Source organism: Juglans regia, chromosome 7 (assembly GCF_001411555.2).
Source record: "Juglans regia cultivar Chandler chromosome 7, Walnut 2.0, whole genome shotgun sequence".
Lineage (NCBI taxonomy): Eukaryota > Viridiplantae > Streptophyta > Magnoliopsida > Fagales > Juglandaceae > Juglans > Juglans regia.
Genome location: NC_049907.1, coordinates 44450957 through 44478368, shown reverse-complemented (window position 1 = coordinate 44478368; position 27412 = coordinate 44450957). Strand labels below are relative to the sequence as shown.

The 27412-nt window shown below is 35.1% G+C and overlaps 1 protein-coding gene across 1 annotated transcript; it reads right to left on the bottom strand.

Annotated features, from left to right (window-relative positions):
• Positions 1 to 11036: 11036 nt before the first annotated feature.
• Positions 11037 to 19241, bottom strand: LOC108983783 (senescence-induced receptor-like serine/threonine-protein kinase). Its single transcript, XM_035691565.1, has 13 exons — positions 18486 to 19241; positions 16228 to 16759; positions 15806 to 15881; positions 15397 to 15751; positions 14860 to 14992; positions 14603 to 14674; positions 14216 to 14287; positions 14048 to 14128; positions 13666 to 13826; positions 12611 to 12792; positions 12387 to 12513; positions 11993 to 12182; positions 11037 to 11620 (listed from the first exon to the last, which is right to left on the bottom strand). Exons 1-13 carry the CDS (start codon positions 18625 to 18627, stop codon positions 11233 to 11235), a joined length of 2511 nt encoding a protein of 836 aa, XP_035547458.1. The 5' UTR covers positions 18628 to 19241; the 3' UTR covers positions 11037 to 11232.
• Positions 19242 to 27412: the final 8171 nt, after the last annotated feature.

Below are 27412 nucleotides of genomic sequence, written 5' to 3'. Positions count from 1 at the left end.
TTCCATGGAAAGAGGTTGAGGCAAAAAACATTTACCCATGACATGTTTTCGTGAGAAAAAATTATTTGCCCATAAAATACTTTCCTGGGAAATATATATTTTCTACACAGTATTTCATTAGAAATACTTATTTACGGACAAATGTTATCGCGGGAAATAATCACTTCTGACAAAAAAAATATTATGTGTCACGAGTTGCATTCATGGCAAATGCTAAGAGATTTTAGAAAAAAAAAATTGTAAAATACAAAAATGAGATTGAGCCAAAAATAATCAAAACAGATAGTCTAATATAGGCTAAAATAAATATATCCAAATCTTAGAGATCCAAATTCACGTTTATAATAATTTAAAAAAAAAACATGTAAAATTGTGCTAACATAGAAACTTCTAATTAGAACCTAAGAGAGGAAATTGTCCATACAATTTTGCACATACACCATACAACCACAAAACTTAATAAGTTACAATTCATGGCTCTAGAAAACCACAATCATACAATCCATTCAAGTTTTATAAGATCAACATACAATCCATTCAAACTATTCATTTGTTTTTACAAGTTTCATCCATACCCTATACATTTAATGTACACAAATTTGTCTATTAAACCAACATCATCATCATACTTTACAAACTCCCTACAACTCCAAAACATTTCAAAACAATTCATCACTATCAAGTTTAGCCTTTATCAGATTTGAAGCATATTTCAAAATATCCTCGCTGGAGCAAATATACTGTTGTAAAGTCATAGTTCTGGTTCTAATCTGTCAAGGGCACAGTAAAATGCTCATGGTTCTCTTAAAATAGCTGTGCTAGGTTAAAGCATATTTTATATTGAAGGGGAATAATGCCAAATCCTTGTTCTGGGAAGCAACATAAAAATGATTGCACTTGGAATATCTAGTGCTAGTCTTTAATTGACTTCTCCTGGATCTAAGAGTGTTAAACATCTTTTACCTGGCATGTAACCATTTGGATTCCTCCACTTATAAGCAAAGGCCTTCGACCCAAGTGTTCCATAATTGATCATGTTTGCTGTAAAAATCCCAAGTGTAGTTGCCAACTGAAACAACATGTTCAGGCCACCTAGAAGATGTGTCGGCGCCATCTCTGATAAATATAGTGGAACTGCCTTCATGACAAACATGAGGAAGTCTAAGTCGTGTGTTCTCAGATATAGAAACCATAAATTCATTTATTTTCTGATCAATCTTAACACTTGAAAAATGTAGGCTAAACAGGATACCTAGTTTCCAAAGGACCAAATCCAATGCCAACACCAAGCATGATTTGACCCAAAAGAAGCATTGCCATATTTGCGGCTTTAACAAGGCAACACCAAGCATGATTTAAACCTGTATGTCATCACCACTTTAACAAGGCAATACTCAACTTCATAGTCATAGCCTTGACATTTAAATCATTTTTTTTTTAATATGCACTCTGTGTATATATATATATATATATATATATATTATGCTTTGTTCCTAATATAGCAACATGATCTCGTATATACCCCATTATATATGTACTTAACTAAAAATTAATAAATATGTAATTAAAGTTAAAGTTACCAAATTATGTAGATCTTGGTATGTTGACTTGGTTCAATTTAAATGTTTTCATCTAACAAAATTAATTATTCATGCATGTATCTAAGGAAGTCTTAAATGAGGTTTGAAATTAATTAGAGCTATTTTCTTTAATTCATTGTAGACAATAATTATTTAGGTGGCAACATCTGAACCATTTTTCATCCTTTTGCATTCGAAAACTATATATGATACAAGTAAAATACCAGTGGGTGTATGAATTTGTTGGGTCTATCTAAGCCCTCAACACCACACCATACACGTCTATATACACTAAAATAATGCATTTGAGATACAAATGTAGGATTTTTACCATGCATATTTGCAATGGATAGTGAAGGAGGTGTGCGGGAGGTGCTCCTGCATCCATGGGTTGCTCGGTGGTTGTTGAGATGGCCACTCACGCAGGGGGGGCCATCAGAGAGAGGAGAGAGAGATGGGCAAAATGGAAGCCAAGAGCTAATATGGTAGCATGGAAGTCTAGCTGAATGCTGAGGAAGAAGGGAGAGAGAAGAGGCGAAGGAAGAGGGTGCAATGAGAGTTGTGGTGGCGCAGTCGAGCTTGTGTGTGTGTGTGTGTGTGTTTTTGTGGGGAGTGGGGGATTTAATTTTATTAGTATTTGCGGCGGCTTTTTATCGCCGCAAATACTAAGAATGCAGAATTAAAAAAGTTGGTCTATTTGGGGCACAAAAAGTCACCAAAAAAAATAATAATCTTGTCGATCTAACTCATTACCCACGAAAGCAATTTAAATCTTGTTAAGAGTATTTGCGGTGATGTAATCTTGCCGCAAAAAATTGGTAACCTTATGGCAAGAACTAATAACCCACGAAAGGTAGATATTTTTGGTAAGTTTATTTGTTACGATTTTAATCGCCGCAAAATGTGTTTATGTCGTGGAAAAAAATTGTTTTCTCACAAAGTTTTACTTGCCAAAGTTATCTCGTGACAAAAGGCTTGTCTTTTTTCCCACGAACAATTTTCATGTCATCAGCCTACTATTTTTCACGATCATATATCTTGGAAAAAGAATTCGTGGAAAAAATCCATATTAGTCTGGTCGGTCCGTTAGGTCTGACTCAATTATTTTTTATTTAATTTAATTTTTTTAAATAAATTAATAAAAAAAAATATTTAAATGACTAAATTAAAATTAATAAATAAAGCCAATCATGTTTTTGAATTATCATTTGGCACACCTTTTTGTCAAAGAACTAACATGCCAGCAAAAACCGTGAAAAGCAAACCGTTGGCTTATTTATTAAAATTATAAATCTAAATGAATAAAATTTATTCTCATCACTTTACATTTTTGAGATAATTGATAATTTCTTATAATTACATACCAGAGATAATTTTGTGTTTGAATTTAGACTCTGCACTTTATTCACTTAATTAAATATTTTACTTTTGAACCTTCTCATTGAGAGGAGTTTAACACGCGTAAGGGAGATTTGTTTGGGAAAAAAATAGTTAAAAACTTCACAAAAAATCTTGTTTTTGAAGGACAAACATTTTGGTTTTGAAGTAAAATATAAAAGTAGATCAAAATAAAAAAAAAATCCGGTCCTGAATTATAATTTAGTCTAAATAATTTTTTATATTGTTTCCAAACAAATATAACATATTTTAAAGTATTTTAAACATATGATCAAACAATAAATAATTTTTCAATAGTTTCGCTTATTACTTATTCTTATATTATTACTTAAACTCTATAAGAATAAGTAATAAGCTTTTCCATTTTCAACATTTCAAATATTCAATTTTTTCATTTAACTATTACATAATCATTATATATTTTCTAAACTTTTAAACAAAACACAAAAAAAACATAATTTTTTAAAATTTTAAAATAAAATTATTTTATAATAATATTTTTATTTAACTTCCTCTTTCTCATTTTCTAAAATTCAATAGAACATTTTAACTCAAATCATTTCACTACAATTAACAAACTATTTCACTATTATATATTAACATTTTTTTTTTATCTAATCTCATTCTCCAAACATTTCTTATTAATCTAACTGTAGCACTCAATTAATGTAATTGATCAAAACAGTTATTTTATATTAAAAAAATGACGTAATCAATCATATCAATAAAATGAATAAAAAATATGTAAAAATGACTGTACATAATATTTGTAAAAAAAAAATTTAAAATAATAAATGGTCGAAACGTGATGAATGGCATCAGGAACATCGTGGGATTTGTGGATGATCAGTGTTAGCAACTAGTATGACTTTTTACATAGCTCGATGAATGAGCAGTGGTTGAAATAAACTTGCACAAGGAGTGGATTGAACAATCTCTCCCGACCATTCAATCCTGGGGCTTGAATTATTGTATTGGATATTAATCTCTTGTTGATTGAAGATTAAAAACAAAATGAAAAACTAATTATAAAGAAAAGTATTACTTCTATAAAAAATAAAAATAAAAATTTATGAATTAACGTGAATCTAATATGTTAAATATATTTTATAATAAAAATAATTTTATAATTAAATTTATTACTAGATTAAATATAATTATTTTTTTTATCGTTAAAGCATTTTTCAATTAGAAAATCAGAAAGAGAAAACAAAAATATCGTGGAGAACGGTCGGCCAGAAAATTCGAACAGTTTATTTTCTTATTGTGTTATTAATATGCAAATCCAAGTTTGGTGTCACATCGACCCCATCGTGTATAAAGGGTTGGATAGTTCTTTAGGCTTCGATTGTTTACCGTCTGACCTACATTTTCGTTACGTTGAAATGAGTTATAAAATTTTTAAATTTTTTTATAATTTTTTTATTAAATATTATTTAAATATAAAATAATTTTTAATTTTAAAATTTCAAATTTTTATCTAATTATTATCCACACAAAAAGTAATATAATTTTTTTAAATTTTAAAATAAAAATTACACAAAAAAATAATTTTTCTACGTTATAAAATTTTTATTCAACTTTTTTATTCTCATTTTCTAAATTTTAATAAAAACATATTAAATTGAATAATTTTATTATTATTTATAAATATTATAAATATCCAAATAAGACTTAAGAAGTCCAAATATGGAGTTTTCTTCCTGTCAAGTTGGTCAGCGTTGGGCGTCCTGGGACCATATCCCATGGGAAAGACTTGCAATTTGAGATATTTTGTTGTTGGAAAGGAGGCTGTAAGAGAAAAAAAGAAAAGAAAATATTGATAGAAAAGAAAGTTTCAAAAGCGCGTTATAATGTCGTTTTTTTAAATAAGGATAAAAAGGATAAAGTGAACATTAATAAGGAAATAGAGAAAAAAAAATATTGGAGGTATGAAGATAACCTAACCTTAGGTCTAATTTTCCATTCCTAGATTGTTCCAAAAGAGCCTCAGGAATTGAACCTGTGAACTTGTTCCCTTTCAAATACCTTCAAAGATAGTGTTAAGTAGATCACTTCAATTTCCTTCCTGAAGGTATTGTTTGCAACACCTGCATCAGCTCCAAGACTTCCAGAGTGTTTAAATTAGGTAGCAGTTCCAAAACTGGTGACAGTGGCCCAGTTAAGTAACAATTGTTTTTGAAAACCAATATTAAATAACAGGACTTGTATACAATTCTTTCCAAGTAAAAGTTCCTGGAATCAAATCCCACAAATACACTCTAATCATTAACATCTCAGCAATCGGGGGTCCATCTACCAATTGGTAATCTTAAGCTAGCAGGCTGTGTTGACAGTGTCATTCAACCTGCTGGTGTCTGGCTAACACTGATGTTTAGAAACTGAATGCTTAAATGTTTATCACATTTCAAATTAAGACTCACAAGGACTGCAGGAGTTCGAGCTTGGAGAATGATATAACACCCGGATCCAGCACTAAGCCTTTTTTTTTTTTTTGGAGTTTATGTTAGACTAAAAACAATTCTCTAATACGGAATAACACTTTAAAAACAAGAATTGAAAGGTTTTAATATCAAGAAAAATACTTCCAGCCATTGATGATATTCACTGCTGCGTTCCTCTATGTGTTTGACACTTTCAAACTCTTCTCCACTCTATTTAGATGGTGTAATACCGAAGGAAATTGAGTGAGTGACTCTGGAGACCAAACACTATATTTATAGCCGAAGTTTCCATCAAACCGGTGTTTACGTGTCCCACGTGATCCTATTTTCATGGGATCAATTATGAACGCGATGGACCACTTAAAAAACTCTTAAGTAATAGACTCTACTCAAGAACGTCTCCGTGAGGGAGAAACGGTCAACAGTTTATAGTTACGAAAAGCCCATTTGAGATTACAAGTAAATGTTTTGGAATAAACCACCAATGGAAGCAACCTCCATGTTCACTGTGGCAGTTTCTCCTCCATGGAAACTCCTTGAGCCATGCACAACAGTGCCACAAGAAGGCTGAGAGCGACGCTGCCGTAGGAACCACCCAGACGATGCCCTATTGTCGCCCAGTACCAACCCGCAAACCTTCACGCATGACTAGTGCACCCCAACGCCTCTCCTCTGCTTTAGCCCCAAGGCAACAAAGCAATGTCACCGTCCACTCTCCATGCACCTCCCTCCTCCGCTAGCACCTCCAAAAGCCAACCACCAAGAGCCTTTGTTTTAGCCACCCTCTGTCCAGCCGAGCCAATATTTCCTGCCTGAACAACCAAAAACCAGCCCCTGTTTTTATACTACGCAAACAGAGCAAGTTTCTTGCTCAGCCCACCACCATGCACGGCTGCAGCACCACCATCGGAAGGTCCCCACGTTGCCGAATGTTTCATGGAGACACAGATGAACCACCATGCCCAGCCTCCACCCCTCTCGGTTCCTCCCTCACGTTAGTTTCTCTCTCCTTCTCTCTCCACGTTGTCTCTCTTCCCCTCCGTTATAACATAGACCTTCTAGTGTTATTAATAGGATTATTTTTATTTACGATGATTTTATATTATAGTACTAAGAGAGAATAGATGTTTGAGTGTTGAGATCATTTCTAGGTTTAATCTTATAGTTGATTGGAGAAATTAGGCGAGAATCAATTATTTATAATTTTATAGAGTGACGATACTTTAGGGTCCAAGGATTGGTAGACATTGAGGAAAAATATAGAATTTTATATCTCAAGTTTTAATTACGAAGTATGTGTTCAATAGGAAACTTACGGAAGTTACATAACTATTTTATAGGTAAGTGGAGTTCTTATACTAGACTTTGTATAAAATAAAATGAACTTATGTCGATTTTGAAAAATATGCATGTTTTGTTATGAAAAGAAATTTAAAACAACTTCAGTTATTTGTTCTGCATTACTCAAAATTCTATATAAGAATAAAGTATTTTCTGGCATGACTGATATAGACATGAGCTATTTTGGCATTTTGTTTCTAAACTATGCAAAAGAGAGCGAATATGAATTTTGTGCATAAATTATATTTTTGTGATTTGATTTTGTTCTGTTCTGAAAATGTTCTGTACTCTGATATGATATGATATGATTTTTAAAAACCTCCGGCATAACATTCCGTATCTATTTTTGTTTTGTTCTGACCTTACCACGAGTGTAAAACTGAGCCTTTGTTTGGGTTGGGACCGACTTTTCTGTTTCTGGTGCAGGTATTTTCGAAACAAAGTGGTTTTCTACGTGGTCTTTCTTGTGTGCACACTCGGGATTACGAGAATAAAAAGGAAAAAATTCAGATTCTATTTCTGCTCGGTTGGCTGCAGGGTTTGCACAACCGTACCACGGGGTTAAACATGAACTTTTGTTATAATGTGATGTTTCAGTTATGCTGTGCCAAAGGAATTTTGAATAAGAATATTTTTAAAGTTTCTCTCTGATTTTCTTGATAATATGTTCTGATTCTGCATTCTAAAAATAATTATATTTTGTTATGTATTCTAACTCTGTAAATGCTCATGTTTACACATTAGTATATGTCATCTACTTACTGAATTGTAAATAACTCATCCCTTATTCCCACAATAATTTTTTAGATAATTTTGATGTCTCAGCTGGAAGTCAAGAGTAGGAAATATTAACAATGTTTGATGGTCGTAAATTAATAAGTGTCAAAAGGTACAAGTATTTATTACAGAATCTTATTTAGTTAATTTATTATTTTATGTTATTTCGACATTTTAAGTCATGGATATTTTCGAGTTTTTTGTGGAGATTTTAATTTATTTTATTGATGTAGTTCTTTGGTGTTTTGGTGGAGGAACATATATTTTTTATTTTTAATAAATGAGTTTATATTTTATGAGGAATTTGGGATATATAAATATGTTAGGTAACATAAGCTAACTGTCCGGACCTCTGGAAATGAGACGTTACAAATGAAGTAGTGATATCCCCTGTCAGATTGCTTGAGCTCAAATTCGTGCTCGAAATTATAAAACAAGGAAGTTATTGTCATTGTTTAATGTTAAGCTGAAATAAATAATAAATAAATAAATAAATAATTCTCTTGTAGTTGGCCCTGTGAACAAGGGAGCTACTATTTATCTTTGTAGTTTCCATCAAAATGAAGGTTTCACAGCGTGATTGAAATTCCATAGCAAGCCTCCACAGAAGTTTTATGTTTCGGAAGCACACTTACAATGAGATGATCCTTGGAGGATTGTCGTTAGCGCAGTTTAAACCATCCCATGAGTATTCATGGATCGTCTTGCCAGTTTCTAGTCACCTTGTACGATGTCTTGATTTCCATGATAGCTTTAACTAAAATTAATAATGGCAATTGGCAAAACTAGAATCAACACATTTGCAGCAGATGCTCAAATGTGCCTTTATCATGAGAATAAATTTGCGTGAATGTAGCATGTATGATACTCAAGAGTCGAAGCGGACCGAACATCCATAGACATCGGTCAGAACAATTTGTTTATAATTTCTCTATTTTCAAAATAACTCATAACTTTTTAATAAATCTAGACAGTAATATCAATAATAAATATAATATATAATTATCTTATAAATATTTCCAACAAATTTCATGTCAGGTTATTATCAATATATATATATATATGTTGTACTATTTTCTTTCCATTTTTATTTGATTAGTCATTTTTCTCTGATAAAGTGATAAAAATTACATGATAAAACTGCTTAAGTGAATGAATTATTTAACAAAAAAATGAATTAAGCACTTAATTATGTATTGATTTTTATTACTTGACTCTATGTAAAGTTATTATATTTTACACTTAAAAAGAGTTGTAATGCAGGGCCTCACTGCAGGACGAGCAGCAACTGCCTCACTGCAAGCAGCTCGCACGAAGACTTCACGCACTCACGCTGGGCTGGCTCAAAACGCAAGCAGGGGCAGATCAAAACGCACAGCTGTGGACGTGAAACGCATGGGCAGATTAAAACGCACAGCAGCAGGAGATGCGGACGAAGTGGAACGGGACTTAGGTGAGATGCGAAACGCGGACGCACGCACGCAGGGACGCATGAAACGCGAAAGATGCAGCAGGAAGAGACGAAACGCACAGCAGCAAGGCCTGGTGGGCAGAGACGTGCGCACTGTGGAGAGACGAAACGCACGAACGTGGGCGAAATGCGGGAGCCGAAACGCACTAATGGCACATGTAAAACGCAGAGAAATGGAGGGATATAAAAAGGAAATTTGTTTTCATGCGCCGGGGGCTTTTTTTTTTAGTTTAGTTTATTCAGTTCTCATTTTTTTCTTCTTCCGCATGTTACTGGGAGTATATTTTTCTTTCGGTATTTATTTTTCCTGTGGCTGATTCTTCATCTTCAGCATTTGGGTTTCAGCAAACACTGCTATTTCATTTTATTTTCCGTCAGTTTTTATTCTTTTCAGTTTCGAATTTCAGCATATCTGATTGATACAGTATATTTTTATTCAGTAACTTTCATTTGAAACAGTATATGATGATGTTAGATTTTAATTTTCTTGAGCATTTTGTTAATCTAGAGATGATAGGCTAGATTTTTAGCTTGGGATTCAATGAGTAACCAGTGACTATTTGGGATTGGATTTACTTCAATATTTAGTGCTTTTGATGATTAACTTGATGGATTATATCTCAATGTGCATCTAGAAAATATTAGAGTTCTTTGTTCTTGGTTTAGATCATTTGTAGACGTAAAGGCACAATTGATGCTTGAACAAGTAACATGACTTTAATGTTTTTCTTTCACTTTCTATGATTGTTACATAATTTGTCAAGTAGTTTTATTAAAATAAAATTGTGGTTCATTGCTATATTATCCGACTATGATTTCTAGGAATGAGAGAATGGTTGAGAAAAAATGAAAAGATAAGTAAATCCATCACCAAATTAGTGGGTGAAAATTGCATCCCAAGTGTTTGTTTAATTGTTTCTTACAAGTTTAAGTCAACTTCCATACGATTTTTTTAAATCCCTTTAATCTTAGCAATTTTAGAAAAATAGATTCTCTTTTATTTTCAGCTTTACTTATGCTTGAACGTCCCGACAATTTCACTCATAATTCATTCTACACTCCCTTAGTAAATATCCACATTTAGGTGTAAATATTGTTAGTGGTTAAGTTTAGGAATTTATTTCTCTTTGCTTATTATTTTAAATTTTCGTGTCACTCCAAACGGTAATATGTGGTCTTGCGAAAATGAAATGTTTGCTAAATTCTCATTGTCCCTGTGAATTCGATATTGGGATTTACCCTTGTATTACTTTGACAGCTTCTACGCTTGGATGTCGAAATTAAAAACTGATCAGTCTCAAAATGAAATTGCTCTGTATTGTTTAATCTAACTTTAGTCCCCAAGATTATAAGATTGATTATGTTGATCAACTCCATTAATCAATTGTTAGAGACATCACATCACAACATCCCTAATGCTCCCTTAATGTATAAAATTAAAAACAAAATCCAAAACTTAAAAGAGGAAAAAAGTTTTCCAAACCTCCACAAAAAGTTTTCCATAATTAGTGGGATTATAGCCTCAACAAAGGTTTTGTAGAAAAGGGTGATTGTAAAAATTTTGTGATAAAAAAAAATGGATAAGAAACTTTTCAAATAGTTAATTGATCTATTCTAAGTAAACACTTTTGAGAGTGTTTCTTTTAAGAAGGCTCTTTTTAAAAAAAAAAAAAAAAAAAAGGATTTCACTCAGTCACATTTTCTTCCTTCTACAACTAACATTGTTTTCTTCTTCCCACTTTTGGAGGCCTGAAACGCTTTGCTTGCTTCTGCTCCTTCATCCTGCTAGGCTGCTAGCTTACATCCCTACCATATACACATTGCTGGCACGTTCTCTTCTTCTTACTCGATTCTTCATGGGATGGTGATAAATAAAAGAAGAGGATCTTATTTCTGAAAGTGACTTGAATTGATATTGGCTAATTAGTCCCTTAATATTGTAGCAAAAAATCTATTTAGTTACCTCTGCATTATGTGGATTAGCATCTATGGATTTTCAAACAATGTTTCAAACACAAAAAGAGGGCTAAAAAACTGTCAGCACATCCAGAATACAAACTAGTGATCATTGTAATTTAAATGTCCAATAGAACCTAGAAAGCTGTAGAAACCCATAATAGTATTCTCTCATATTGCACATATTGCACAGAAACAAGGATATAATAAGCTCTTCAAACAGACTTGACATATTGCACAGAAGGAATTTTTTAGCATAATTTGTTCAATAACTATCTAGCGATGGGAGAAATTTCTGACTCCAGCTCGAACTGGAACGTGCTGTGTGCATGCTTGAAGTTCTGCATTCAGTTGCTATTCTTTGACTTCTCCCACGAGTCGTTACCAGAGCCAAACATTCCTTTAGTTCTGCCAATACCTGACTCATGCCTGGCCTTTGGATTGCAACTGGTAGTGCGCACGACATGGCTATTTCCACAACTTTCCAGGCAGAAGTGTTGTTGAACTCTCCTTCTAGTCTTGGATCAACAATATTTTGAATATCTGCCCTTTCAATCAAAGGATAAACCCAATCAAGTATGTGATTGTTTTGCATAGGACCTCTTATTATTGCAGGGCGACCAGTTATAAGCTCAAACAAAATAATCCCAAAGCTATAGACATCACTTTTCTTTTTGAAGTTCCCAGATGTTGCAAATCTGCAACGAGAACACAGATGAGAGTCATTAGAACAACAAGATACAACTCCCAGTGGTGAATAAAGCGAGGCGTGTGGGTGTACTTGTAAAAACCACATACTTTAGCATTCTTTGCACATTGAATTAAGAGCGGGTAATAAGTTTTGGAGATTTGGGATGCATTGGGAACATGGGATTCCGTGTGGAGATCCTCAAGGGCAAAACATATTTAGGTAGTAGAAAACTTTAGGAGAAAAAGTTTAGTGTTATAGGAACTTTGGACATGATAATTGACTACAGTATACTAATAAAAGAGCTACGGAGAAGTCAATAGGTCTAAACACATACTCCGGATCGACGTATCCAAATGTGCCAGCTGGGCAAGTTGACACGTGGGTATCATTTTCGGTGGCAAAGGCTCTAGAAAGCCCAAAATCAGCTATCTTGGCTTGCATTTGTTCGTTTAGTAGGATGTTGGATGGTTTTAAATCTCTGTGGATGATTGGTGGCTTGCAACCATTATGTAGATACCCCAACCCTGTAACTCCACAAGTAAACAATGTTGACTACTTATTCAAGCGAACGAAAAAAGAAATCCTAAGATATTGAAGATGAATAATTATGTGGTTAATTTGTTTGCAAACCGTTATGACGTTTGGGTTTGTCACTGCAGCAAAAACATTCCAATTTTGTCTCAGTCAGTTTAGTTGTCATAAAAAAATGAAAACGAGTCGGCAAATACCTGATAAATGCTGCTGCAGATTCCCATTAGCCATGTACTCATATATGAGCGCCTTTTTTTTGCCATCATCACAGTATCCAACAAGAGTAACCAAGTTTCCATGATGAAGTACTGTTAAGAGCTGTGCCTGCGTTTCGAAATGGAGTTCCATTGTTTAGTTGAGTGAAATTGTAGTCTTTGAAACTTTCAAGTAATTGCAAACTCTGTCTTCTGTTCTATCTAACCTCCGCTCTAAATTCCTTGTACCCTTGGTTTGATGAAGTAGAGAGAAGCTTAACTGCAACTTGAATGTCATCTTTCAATTTGCCAATGATGGTTCTGAAGTTATTAGTTATCTTAACGACCTCAGAGTAGCTGTACTGTCGATTCTTTGATTTAATGCTGGATTTGGATTTGGCAACCATGTCTACAGCAAGAAAGATTATCAAAATTGAAACATTCACATGTCTGCTAAAAATAATTTTTGCGGCTTGCATTGTAATGTGCGTGGTTTATGTTTTAAATCTCTCATGCTTGTTACTATAATTAAAAATCCAGAGTCCACTTATCCTACAGGGGAATGCAGAATCGCAGATTACTCAAAGCTTGTACAACCAAATCCCATATGCAGTGATGTTATAGCCGTGCCGAGCTTAGGTTTCTGCATTATAGTTTGACAGTGAGTAATGCTAGAAGAAGTCTTGGATTTCATGCATACTTGTCCATGTTAGGATGTGTTATCTCCTTTTTCAAGGTCAGCCTCAAGAGGTTACGAAGTGGTGTCTCACTTGAAGAGTTTGGGGCAACTTGATTTTTCAAAATAGCAGGGGATTGAGATGCCATGTTTGTACAGTATAAACAGTAATGAGATTCTCAACTATGTCGAACTCCATGCTGAATGGATAATGAATGGGAGGATTAAACTCTTTATTTTTAATATTATCTTAATGTTTGAGCAAGAACGGGCATCAGGAAGCCAATCGAAAGAAGGATACATTTTTCTGACTTTGTGTAAACATGAGTGTGGAGAGAATTGAACCCAAGCACTAGGTGAGTAGAATGAGCTCGTTCATCACTTGCACCTACCATGGTGTTCCCTTAATATAATTCATTTGCCGATCATTTGCAGTTTCCTTCCATAATTTTATTTCTTTCTATAATTTTTTTCACTACTTAATTATCAAAGACCTCGGTGTATCACAAGAATATATGGTTATTTTCAATTGAGTGCCATATCTTTGTAAGCAACCTCACCTAATAAACTGATAACAACTACAAAAGCAGAAAATAAAGAACGAACTACCTGATTCTCTTTTCCTTTTATATATAGCAAGAGCACTAACGATGAAGAGAAGGATCAAGACTGCAGTTAAAGACACCGCAAGAACTGGAATCAAAAACTCCTTTTTCTTCTTTCCCTTACATGGAGTGTACGGACAAAGATCCGGATGTGCATCAACCCTTTATATAAAGTGCATCAAGGTAAGATGACATGGTCAGTTAGTTATCATACATGATTAGATGATAATAATTACAGTCGGAAATATAATTTTTCCTTAGGGTGAAGAAATGAACATGTACTTTTTCTTGCATTTACTATGTACAAAAAAAGGAACAAAGTGAAATTAGCATTAATTAGCAGATGGAGAAAAAGAATATTGGAGGTAGGAAGATAGACTAACCTGAGGTCCAATTTTCCATTCCTAGACTGTTCCAGAAGAGCCGCAGGAACTGAACCTGTGAGCTTGTTTCCTCTTAAATCCCTGCAAAGATAGTTCTAAGTATATCATTTCAATTTCCTTCCCTGAATATCATGTTTGCAACATCAAGATCAGAGATCCACAACCTACAGGGTTTTCAAATTAGGTAGTTGTTCCAAAACTTCTGGCAGTGGCCCAGTTAAGTCATTAAATGACAAATCCCTGAAAATGAAAGAATAATTTTGTATAAGAATATTAGTGAGTTAAGCTAAACAATATTTTTTTGTCGTTGAAAATCAATATTAAATAACAGGAGTTGCATATAAGTATATTTCCTTCCAAGTAAAAGTTCCTGGTATCAAATCTCAGAAAATACACTCTCCAGTTATTAATATCTACAACAATCAGGGGTCCATCTGCCAATTGGCAATCTCAAGCTGGCAGACTCTGTTGCTCAACCTGCTGGTGTCTGGCAAGCACTGGTGTTAAGAAACTGAATGCGAATTAAATATCTATCGCAGTTCAAATAAGACTCACAAGGACTGGATTCGTTCGAGCTTAGAGAATGAAGTTGCAATTTCCCCTGTCAAGTTGCTTGAGCTCAAGTTCCTGCTTGTAATTATGAAACAAGGAAAAGTTATTGCCAATGTTTAAAGATAAGTTGCAATCCAGGAAAAAAAAAATACTCTCACGCAATAAACAGGAAGTCATCATCTGTTTGAAGTTTCGGTCAAAATGAAAGTTTCACAGCGTGATTAAAATTTCACAGCATGCATTGACAGAAGTACACTCACAATGAGATGATCCTTGGAGGATTGTCATTATTGCAGTTTAAACCTTCCCATGAGTAATCACTTGGGACACACGGATCGCCTTGCCAGTTTCTAGTCACGCTGTACTGGGTCTTTATCTCCAGCATTGCAGTAACTTAAAGTTTTTAATGGCAAAACAAGAATTAATAGAAAATGACTGAAACATAAAGTGGGAAAGACAGAGGGGGGAGAACTTGAGATGAAAAAAAACCATAAAGGAGTACCAAAAAAGCATAATAGTGTACAAATCATGCATGTGATTCTCCCATGGCTATAAGTTTTCCATGGGAGGAGTTGCAACTATTTTAGTTGCAAGCACTAAATTAAAGGCCATGATCTTAGAAGAGTTGCACCGCACCCATCATGAAGGGACACCAAATGGATGCAGCGGTGGTGCATTTCGTGTACTTTTTAAACCAATTCTCCGGCCCATGTGATCAACTCCCTCACATACGCTGGTACGCACAGCACATATATAATCCAGACAAGGAAAAGAAAAAGTGAAGAAAGAAAGCGTACCATCTTCTGGGGCAGTCGGTTTATTTGGTAGCTCTAGTAACCGATAAATCTCATAGGCATTGAGAATTGGAGGAATAGTAGTTCCTTCAGCCGCAATTATTGAGAAGTAAAGTATCCCACGGCCGCTAATTGGCGGATCATCTTGGGCTATTGTGAGTGGTTTTAGATAATCAAGTTTAAAAGAGTCTGAGAAATTGCGCTCACCGTTCCAGTAAATTTTCAATTCCCTCTGCTGGCCAGGTTTAAGTTTCTCTATCTCAACAAAGTGAAGGTAAACATAATACTTGGAAATTGTGTCTAGAGCGGTCCAGGCAACTTGCAATGGAATGCTCGCGTTCAGTGTTTTGAAAGCCGTCTTTAACACTAGAGCTGGTAATTCTTAAGCGTTATCAGTGCTGTTGGTGTATACGGTGGAGTCGGAGGAAACAGGGATCCAAATTTCTTGATCAGCATGCCAGTAGCGATCATATACATCGTTTGGATACCTAAATTCGCACAAATGTTTTTACACTGTCAGAACAAAATGATAACTTGAACAACTATAGCTACAAAATGATAACTTTATGGCATTTGTTTTTATTTAACAATAATAATATATATAAGAAGATAATTGACAATATGACTTAATTTAAACATATATATTGTATATAAATGAATTATGGATAATTATTTATATAATTATAGAATGGGTAAAAAGCTGCATGGGACAATATTATACCTTAAATCTTATTTATATAATTAAGCTGTGTTGCCCAAATCTATATTTTAATAATTATATTTAGCATCACTCTATATATATTTTCTAACGCGTGAGGGATGGTACTGATTCACCTCATGAAGACCGGTTCAGTGCTACCAACGTAGCCTCGGTCATGCATTTCAAGTGCCCCACCCGGAGTGATCGGATATATAGAATTGTCCAAACGTCGTAGTTCCAATGATGAAATGAAGGGTACGCCTTGGCCAGTGTTCACAAGACACACATCGATGTAATCCGTTGATAGTAGGTGAATAATCTCATAATTGATTCCATCCGTGTTTTTCACTGTTGTCCATTTATTGACCCCAAGATATAGGTCGAATTCTGGGGCTTGGTTTTTCCCATCATAATTTCCATACAGAAATGTAGTTCTGATCAGGAACTTATTGTTTTTGCCTTGATCCGGTCTCAGGCTATAACAATTCCTTTTTCCTTGAGGAAAACTTCTCAAGTTCTTCAATGTCTGTGTGTATTTTGCAGATAAGTGAGGGGATACAGTCTCAGCTATTCCAGTATCTATAAATTCTTTGTCTGTGACGTACGGAATACCCTTTGTCTTGTCAATATAATCTTCGTTGCTGCCACAATCAATGCTGATGAAACCTTGAAATATTGGCAATGAAATTAAGCGAGAATTATACAAGAGGAATTGTTATATATATGGTCTCCTCAGAAAAATTCAGCCAGATTAAATTTCAATGTGTTAGCGATGTATCATTCATGTCAACTTGTAAATAAAATCATTCAAAAATATATTAGCTAGGTTTCGAAGTAAAAGATCAAAAATGGAAGTAAGCTATCTCAAAGCCAACGAAAAAGTTCTTTATTTTGATTTCTTTTTTCTTTAAAAAATACTTTAGTCACAAAATATAATTTCATAAATTGACGTATTATAATGTAGTACGTTAGATTATAAAATAGATATAATATATTATATAAAATTGATCTGTCAATCTATAAATTTACTCTAATATAAATTTTGTAGCATTAGAATGATGAAGCAAATGATACACGTGCACAGGTAACAAATACACTAGGTTTTTTTTTTTTTTTTTTTTAATCTTCTAAAGAAAATGATAGGATTACTATTCTTTTACTACTCTTTTTATATTTAATTTTTTTTAATTTTTTATTTTACTTAATGGTTAAGGAAGTGACTATTAGTAAAATTATATATTTTTTAATTTTTTCTTAATGATTAAAGATGTTAAAAAAATACTTAAAAGAAAATTATAAAAAAATAAAAATATTTCAAATATAGTATAAGTAGTAAAGGGTAGTGAACCGGTTGCTAGAATATCATTACCCATCTTCTAACGCTTACGTGTGACAAAAGAAGAAAAAGATAGAGAACATGTCATATGGACGCTCTGATATTACGTGTAAAAATAGAAAAGTTCTACTCATCATCCTCATGTTATACATTAAACATAATTTTTTATTTATTTATTTTTTTCTCTTATCAAATATGTGATGTATGGATTATAAGTAGAAAAACTCAATTAATTTAAAAAGAATAAAACTAAAAAAAAATTTAAAATATAAAAATAAATATAATATGTGGTATGTGTGGATGATAAGTAACAAAACTTGTAAATATTTGTGACTCCTTAAAAATTATAACAATAATTCGACTGAGGATGTCACACACCACACACATTTATTTTTATTTTTATTTTTTTTCACAATAAATATATAGTGTATGAATTATGAGTAAAACAATTTAATAAGTTTAACCTAGATTAAAAAAATAAAAAATAAAAAATATGTGACGTGAGATGCTGAATAACATATTTCAAATTATAATAGATATATGCTTGGGATCCCAATAATGGGTCCGAGCATTTCTTTTGACGGTGTTTTTTATTTATTTAGTGATTAAAAAATTATTTTTTTAATGATGTTGTGAATTTAAAAAAAAATCAAGAATACCAAAAAAAAAAAATTAATGAAAACAAATAAAGATTTTTTTTTTTTTTTAGCCTTCTCAGGAGATTCTCGGGCTACATCCCTCGGTCATCATGTCAGTCTAGTCACTGGGTCTGGCTTCTATATATGGATTTGCTTTGGATTTCTGGTCGAAGAAATTCTTGTGCTTCATCAAAGATATTCTACTCATGAAATCTAGTTCAGTGAGGTCGCGTTCTGTACCGTACACCTTTATGGCATGCTTGTCTTGGAGAGAAATCTAGGAGAAACAACGTTCGTAGTACGTACTTTTCTAAACCAAAAAACAATATAAAACAAAAGGAAAAAGAACAAAAGGCTCTACAAAGCAACCGGTACATGTATAGAAATGTGATTTCCCCACAAATTTAAGATTAAATACCTGGGATTTCCTGAGCAAGTTTTCTTCCACCATGATCATTTGCTGCAGCGAGTTTTGAGTTGCTGATCAGAACAGCACTCGCTAAAACAAAAAAGAGCCCTACTTTCAAAACCAGAACCAATGCTACTGCTGCACCATCCATCCCACTCTTTCTAATTACTAAATGCTATTGCGCTTAGCGCTATCGATTGAGCAGGAGAGAACTATGAGTACGTAGTACCCTCCCTTCCCTTTCTCTCTCCGGCCTCTCTCTTCGGATGGTAAAGAAAAATCGATTGTCTTCTACATTTTTTTATGCTTAATATCAAATAATTAGAAGGCCGGCTGGTTCAAAGGTAGCAACTGCATGAGCTGCCACCTAAGAGAAGCCCCAAACAGAAAGAAACAAAATCAATAAACATTCAACAGAATAAAAAATTTCAATAAATAATCTACACAAAGTAGTAGTGAGTTGACTATGACTAATTTTGAACCTTTGTTTGTATCCGTTGGTATATAGTAACCCATCGGCCATCACAGACCATAGAATTCAACTCCCATATACGATGTCACTTATAAGCCTCACTTAGAGCATTGGTATTAGCCTAATCAAATGCTGACTCGTCAAATTATAGCCAATTATGTCAAAATTGGTCTACATTGAACTAGTCAAAGTTCAATGGCTTGAGCTTTGAGCTACAATATTTCAGTCTATTTTTTCAAATTTGAACAGTCACTGTTACTCTTCCAAACATTATTTTATTGAGTAAAATTGGCTCCCAACGTCTCTTTCTTCTCTCATTTTTTTATCTCCCCCATTTCCATTTCTTTCTTTTTCTTTTCCTTTTCTCTCATGCCGAATCACACTCTCTCCTTTCTCCCTTCCATTTTTGTCTTCTCGTTGCACCCTTGCCGAATCGCACACCCTGATCTCCCTCCCAAGAACATGGAGGTTCTTGGTGAGAGATCTCGAGGCAAAAAAACTAATAAAGAAAGGGAGAGGAAGCCAAAGTCAATCGAATGCCATGATACTGAGATCAACATTGCCTTAGAAAATGACCAAGGATAAAGCCACGTGCATGGCAGAGCGGAGAAATGCTGTGTTGAAGGCAGATCGTGATAGATGTGCAGAATTTGAACTAAAGAAGAAGAAGTTCGAGGCAAAGATGATGAGATTAGATCTTGCTAGCATGAATGCCATGCAGTAAGAATATTTGCTCAATAGTCAGCAAGCAATTTTTGAGGCATTGACGTCCCATTTCGAAGGTACATCTACATCTCCATTGACACCTTATGGAGGTGTCGCATAAGGTGTCGAACTGGCTGTTTTGGTAGATTTTTTTTTTTTTTTTTTAAATTTTTGTGGCTGAGTAGCAACTAAAGGGGTCAAATGTTTGTGTTGTGGCTAGGGTCAAACTGCGATTAGTTTTTGGATGCAGTGATGGTAGAAACTGCAATTATATGGTAGAACTGTGTTGCTAGAAACTGGAATTTGTTTTTGTGGTTTGTGCTGGATTTGCAATTATATGGTACCAATTGTGTTGGTAGTCATTGTGTTGGTAGATTTTCAATTTTCTCATTTTCTGTGTTGGTAGAAAATGTATTGGTAGAAACTTATGTAAAGAGGACATTTATGTTATCTCATATTATCTAATCATTACAATTTTCTCACATCTCCACACAAAATAAAATAAATAATTCAACATTTTCAAATCTCAAAATAAAATTAATATTAAAAATATATATTCTAATAATATTTTATTCAACTTTTAACTTTAATTTTAACTTGTCTCAACTCATCTTATCTGTAAAAATAAATGAAGTGACTATAACACAAATACAAGTGTCTATTTTTTTTTTTTTTTAAGAAGATGACGGTACCCCAATTTTATTAATAGCCCTTACTTATGGCGGAGGAAAACCGTGGTTACATCCAAATGCATGGGGGTTACAGATTTTCAACAAAAAAACGAAAACCCAGGCATAAAAAAATTAAACAAACCAACCATAATACAAGACAGTCAATAATGTTCATCAAAAAGAAAAATACAATACCAAGATAAATTATAAAGGGTGAAATGAAATGCACCTGCAAGAGGAAAACATCAACACATAATGTCAACTCAGATAAAACAAATAAAACTTACCAGTGGAAACCTACTTGAGCCGCAGGTAAGGAAGACCAATTTTGTTCATACGAAGAAGACCTTAGAGGTGACCGGCCAAATTCTCACTATTAATGGACTAATCCATATTTAAACCCTCATCTCCTTACTTGGCTAAAAAATCCGCCATGACATTACCCTCACTAAAAACATGGGTTAAGCGATACTCCATGCAGCCCAAGAGACCCTGCAACTCTTCTCAGAAATCCTCTAAGTACCAAATATTACAAGCTCCTTTTGTAATCATGTTAACAAGTAATTTAGAATCTGTCTCAATCTCGACCCTGTCAAAACCTAACTGACAGCACCTTCGAACCCCTTCCAATAAGCTTCTCAATTCAACAAAATTATTAGACCGCTCACCCAAGAACATAGAATAAGCTACATGCAATCTACCACAACTATCGCGAATCACCCCCCCAGCACCTGCTAGCCAAGGATTCCCTAAGCTACTACCGTCCGAGTTCAGCTTCATCCAACCTTGTGGAGGCCAGATCCACCTAACCACACTAACTTGCCTTGGTTTGGGAAATAAAACTGGAATATCCAATTTCTGTAAAATAGCAGCATCATGGGAAGAGATCCTAGAAATTTTCATGACTAAAGAAATAATCCTGCGAATCCACAGCTTAATCACATGCCAAACCGACTGAACTGACTCTACCTTATCCTCAAACCGAGCCTTACATTGCCTATCCCAAAGCTTCCACGAGACAATAGACGGAAGAAGGCCAAAAAAATCCGAACCTGAGAAGACTTTCCAGCACGGCAGAACCAAAAATTAGTTTGCTCCTTCCACGTCTGAAAAACGCCCATATGAATACCTAACTGGATCGCAGCCAGACGCCTAATTTGTCTAGCAAAATCACCAATATACAGCACGTGGTTGAAATCCTCCATATGGCCCCTGACACAACAATTGCATTTAGAAACCATAGGAATGCCAATATTCCTGATCTTATCATCCACACTCAAACAATTATGGGATGCTTTCCACATCATAATAGAGGTTTTCTTAGGAAGATTGGTATGCCAAATCCAATGAGCCTAAGGTAAAGGATGTACTCTAATGCGAATATAATCCCAGGCATTTTTGGTAGCAAATTTACCATTATTATCCTTAAGCCTAACAAGAACATCGTGGCCATCCTTTCTCCTAGCCATAAACTGATATAACTCAAGAGCTTTACTTTGACCCACTAATCTCTCCAAAAGGGGAATATCTCATCTATCATCAATCCGACACTCTTTAATTTTCAACAAAGGTTTCTCAAGAACCTGGTAATGATCACTAATAGGAAAACCATCCTCCCAATTATCATACCAAAAAGAAATATTCCCCTCCCTAACCATCCATTTAGAATTATTCAGAACCTTTGGAATACGACGAACAATTGATTTCCAAAACCGAGTACCCTTATTAGGATATAGAAGGGATAAATGATTACCCTGAACATACTTACCTCTAAAAAACTCAGTCCATAAAGACTGACCCTGAATGAGATGCCAGACAAATTTCATATGTAAAGCCTTATAATATTCCCAAAATCACGAATACCTAAGCCACCTTTCTCTGTAGGAGTACAAATATGTTTCTAGGCCACCCACTTTCGCTTACCTTTGCCATCAGAATCACTCCAAAAGAAGGAACTAAGAATCCTATTCAAAGTTGTAAACACCCCATTAGGAACCTGTAAAACAGTAAGAAGATGAGTGGTCATGCTTGACAAAACATGACGCAAAAGAATAACTCGACCACCAGCAGAGAGCAATTTCATTTTCCACCCTACAATTTTCTTATTAATTTTTCCAAGCAACTCACCAAAATCACAAACCTTAAGCCTACCAACCATAATAGGAACACCCAAATACTTAAAAAGGAAAGGAACCATTGGAAAAACTAGTTATACGGAGAATAGAGGTTTTTCTAGAATCATGAATCTTGTTAGAGCATAAAATAGCACTTTTATCTTTATTAAGAACTTGACCTGTCCAAATCTCATAAACATTTAAAACCTTGATCAAACCTTTCATAGATTGCTTACCACCAATAGCAAATATAACAATGTCATCAGCATACATAAGGTGGGAAATAAGAGGAGTACCTCTAGCCTGAGTAAATTGACCAATTTTACCAAGCTTAAACGCTTCCTTTAGAAGACGAGATAAAACCTCTTGCATAATAATGAATAAATAAGGTGAAAGAGGATCTCCTTGCCTAAGACCCCAATCACCTTTAAAGAAATTCAAAGATGTGTCATTCATCATAATCGAGTACCAAGGGGTGGAGATACACAATTTAATCAGATTGCAAAACTGAGAAGAGAAACCAAAAGAGTCCAAAACATGTAAAAGAAAACTCCAATTCACACGATCATAAGCCTTGGACATATCAAGTTTAACTAGAACATTACTCCCATGAGACTTTTTATTAATAGAATGGATCATTTCCTGAGTGAGACTAATGTTTTCAAAAATGCTGCGACCAGGTATAAAAGCCCATTGCTCTTGAGAAATCATCTTAGAAAGGAGAGTCGTCAGACAACCCACAATGATCTTAGCACAAATCTTATAAATCACGAACAAAGGGTAATAGGCCTAAATTTATCAAAACCATTAGGTGTATCAACCTTGGGAATCAGTACAATAAAAGAAGCAGTATAAAATCTAGGAAGAGAATTATGAAGAAAAAAAATCAGATATGGCTGCCAATAAATCATCTTTAACAATATCCTAACAAACCCTGAAGAAACCAGAACCAAAGTCATCAGGGCCCGGGCTACTCTCAATAGGAATACTAAAAAGTGCATCCTTAATATCCCTAATGGAAGGGGGAACTACAGAGCATCAAATTCTCATATTTAGTAATCACAGGAAGAATCAAATCCCCTAAGTTAGGTAACTCACAACTGCAGCTCTCACCCAAAAAATTATGGAAATAATCAACAGCCGCTTGATGAATTTCAAGCGGGGTTTTTAAAAGAGTACCATCTTTCAAACACATATCAGTAACCCTTTTATGGTGTTTGGCATTCAAGTACGCATGAAAAAACTTAGAATTTTGATCCCCATCTTTAAGCCAACTTTTCTTGGCGATATGAGAAAGTCGAATGTCTTTCGACCCTTCCAAGTTAAAAGCTCCAAATTAGTATCTAGGAGATTATTATCATCCTCAACTGAAAAGGAATTTTGAAGGTGAGTTTCCAAGCTATCAATACGATTCTCAAGATCACTAATAATAACATTAGTTATCCCAAAAACACGTTGATTCAAATCTTTTAACGCCACCTTCATCCTTTTCAACTTAAGAGATAACTTACAAAATACAAAACTAGTTCCCTCTTGGTTCCACACCCCCTCAACAAAACTAAGAAAATCAACATGATCAGTTCACATAAATTGAAAGCGAAAAGGACTAGGCCCATACCTGAAAGGATCCTCACCCATTTGGATCACTAAAGGAGAATGATCCGAAGTAGTACGAGACAAAACCTAAGAAAACACATTAGGATAACAATTAAGAAAATTAGCATCGATAAAACATCTATCTAACCTTGCCCAACTACGAGCCAAACCTATTTGACCATTGCACCAAGTCATCCTCAAGCCCTTCAAACACATGTCTATCAAAACACAATTTTGAATGCACAAATTAAAGTCTTCCATCGCTGCAAATGGATGTGGATGACCCCCCCTCTTTGTTTAGAGTCCTTTTTGATAATATTAAAATCACCACAAAGAAGCCATGAGTAATAACTATTACTAGTCGCAACCAGGTCCTCCTAGAGAGTCTTCCTCTCTAACGGGTTACACTTAGCATACACAATGATAAGAATAAAGATAAACCCATTCTCCTCAACTTTCACTGAGATAAATTGGTTAGACCCCGCCAACCATTATATAGAAATTGTTGCATTCTACAACAAAAAAACTTTCCCATTATGCGCTTCATTCATGACAAAAAAATCACAATTAAAGTTCCTTAAACAAGTTGGAATTTTATCTTCTATTAAAAAAGGCTCAGCCAAAGCTACAATGTTAGGCCTATATTTGTTTATGAGTTTCCTCAAATGTAACTTGGAGGAACCAAGACCTCGGATATTCCAAAAAAGAATTGGACTAATCATAAATTAAGCTTTGTGGGGCGATTGATAGCCCAAGTAGAATTCCTTTTTTGAAACTTACTTGCCATTTTCCATGGTCTTTTAGAGTCTGAGCAATATTCTTTTCGCATGTCTTCTCTCAGTCTATCTTTTTCAGTTTCACCTTCAGACTGTGGATCATCAACCCGCTCTTTCTCGACCATAGCATCACATTCGTTAGAAATAAATTGCACCACTGGATCACCCTTATATTCAAATTGAGTTTCTTCCACATTCAAAACCGTATCGCAAACTACTCCATCTACCTCCAAATTCTCAAACTCTACAACATCAACAAGTTGACCCACAATTTCGGCCTGCGCCTTTTGTCCACTTGAACTCGCCCCACCCTTTCCCACTTCCTTAACATATATTGCAAAACCATTACCTACCTCCACGCTTTGCTGTTCAGCTACTACTTCATGCGAGGGTCTCGACACTGCTTCATTCAAGGACATGGCTTCATGCAATGGGGATGTTGCACCTGCATTTTCATTTTGCCACACATTTGCATGCATAGGAGAGTGCCCCTGGGCCCCATCAAACCCCACGGGTTCATTAACAGCACCTGCACCTAGTGATTCCTGCAATGGATTAAAAACCTGCATAGCCAAATCATTTTTAGAGTTTATGCAAATATTATTATCATCCCCTATAGCAACAGCCGCCATAATATCCTTGGGTCCCTCTAACACCCCACCAAAAGAAGATGATGCACCGTTATCCCCCTGAGCCAACTCTGGTAATTCAATAATCTCCATGGACTAAGACCCATCAATAGTTGCCCCGCCGGACAGCACAGTCTTCTCCCCTTTCTTAACCCATATCTTCCCACCCTTAGAAATATTTTTAGAGTTCTCCACACCAAATTTGCAGGTGTACAAATTATGGCCTTGAAGTCTACATGTTTGGCAATAAGCAGGGAGAGTCTCAAAGACCACCTCCTACTTCCTGCTGCAAGGCAGTCCCAGTGGGTCAAGCCAGAAATGAGTGATCGGAACCTTTGTTGCATCAACCTCTAGACAAACTCTAGCACCATCCGTTCTCGTTGCTCAAACTGTGGAATTATTGCAACGAATGAATTTGCCAATCGATGCAGTAATCATCTTCAAAACCGACTCATGATAAAAATTTGGAGGTAGACCAGGCAAAAAAACCCACACCGGCACGCAAGGGGGTTCATAATCCTCACTAAAATCTGGTGACCAAGCGAAAGGTCTGTAATGAATGCCATTTACCTCCCAAGATTCCATTGAAAGGGCCTTGTAAAAGTCTGACTCATTAGACATCCTTATGAAAACGTTTCTCAGACGTAACATGGAAGATACAACTAGAACATTGCTAAGCCCCCAACGTGTTTTGATAAACACTCGTATAAAGTCAAGAGAGGGCCTCTATTTCAGAAACTTTAGAACAAGAGAATACTGAAAAGGCTGTGCAATTCTATCTAATTCTTCCGCCGAGAACAAGAAGCATAGCTCTCCATCTATAATTTTCGGTGGCCGGAACACCACTTCAGCCTCAGGCAAGGGCTGCGGCACCGCAGAAACCAAATCAGCGAAGGACCATTGTTGACTAGCCGAGACATTCAAGGCCCGGGCGGCCTCCATGCATGCAGGCATGAAACAAAACCCAGTAGGAAACGAAAACCCTAGCAGAGCAAGGAAAAATCGGCTAAGGAAAGTTGACTTTGCTAGCACAAGAAGGGTATGAAAATGGCACCCATGAGACTCGAACCCAGGACCATTGGTCAAAGGCAGCGTGCACCACTGGGTTGCGACTTACCTTTACAAGTGTCTAATCATATCAAATTTACAATAGTTGCGGAGAATCTATCCATTAGCATGATGCCTTTATGAGTAAGGCTTTTTGCGGTGATTTTATGACTGTTGGAAATAAAATCGCTGCATAAAGTCTTTAATTGCAACGATTTTAAAATCGTCACGATCTTTTTATATAAAATTTTGAACATGGTCTTTTACGGCGATTTTTTAGCCTTTTGCGACGCACATATCCGACGCAAAAACTAATATGGTCATTTGCAGCGATTTTTTCCTTTTTGTGGCGAAACAAATCGCTGGTATATTTAAAAAATTTGTTACGACGATTTTAAAATCGCAGCAATTGCAAAAGTGGCCTTTTCCAGTGATTTTTTAACTTTAAAATCGTTGCAAATAATAATTTAGATTTTGCAACGATTTTAAAAGTGTTGCAAAAAAAGAATTTTTATTTTGGCGAATTACAAGTCGCTGCTTAATCTCAATGCAAAGTGGAAATCACATGGCAGATTAATGTATAATTCACTTTTGCGGCGATTTTTGACTTTTAACGGCGATTTTATTCGTCGCAATAAAGTTTTTAACTGTTGAGGCATTAATCTACCATCGATTAGGAAAAATCGTCGCTAGAAACAATTTTTATGGCGAACATTATCGCCGTAATAAAATTAAAACGCCCGCCCTAAGTTTTCTTGTTATTTCTTTCCCTCCAGCCCTCATTTCTTTCCCCTCCTCCCCCCTCTCTCTCCCCAATCCGTCTCCTCCCTCAAGCCTCTGCTGCGCACAGCCTGTCGCCAATGGCCCCACCACCTTCTCATCTCGACGGCCACCCCTTCCTTCTCCACTCAATTTGATTCACGAGC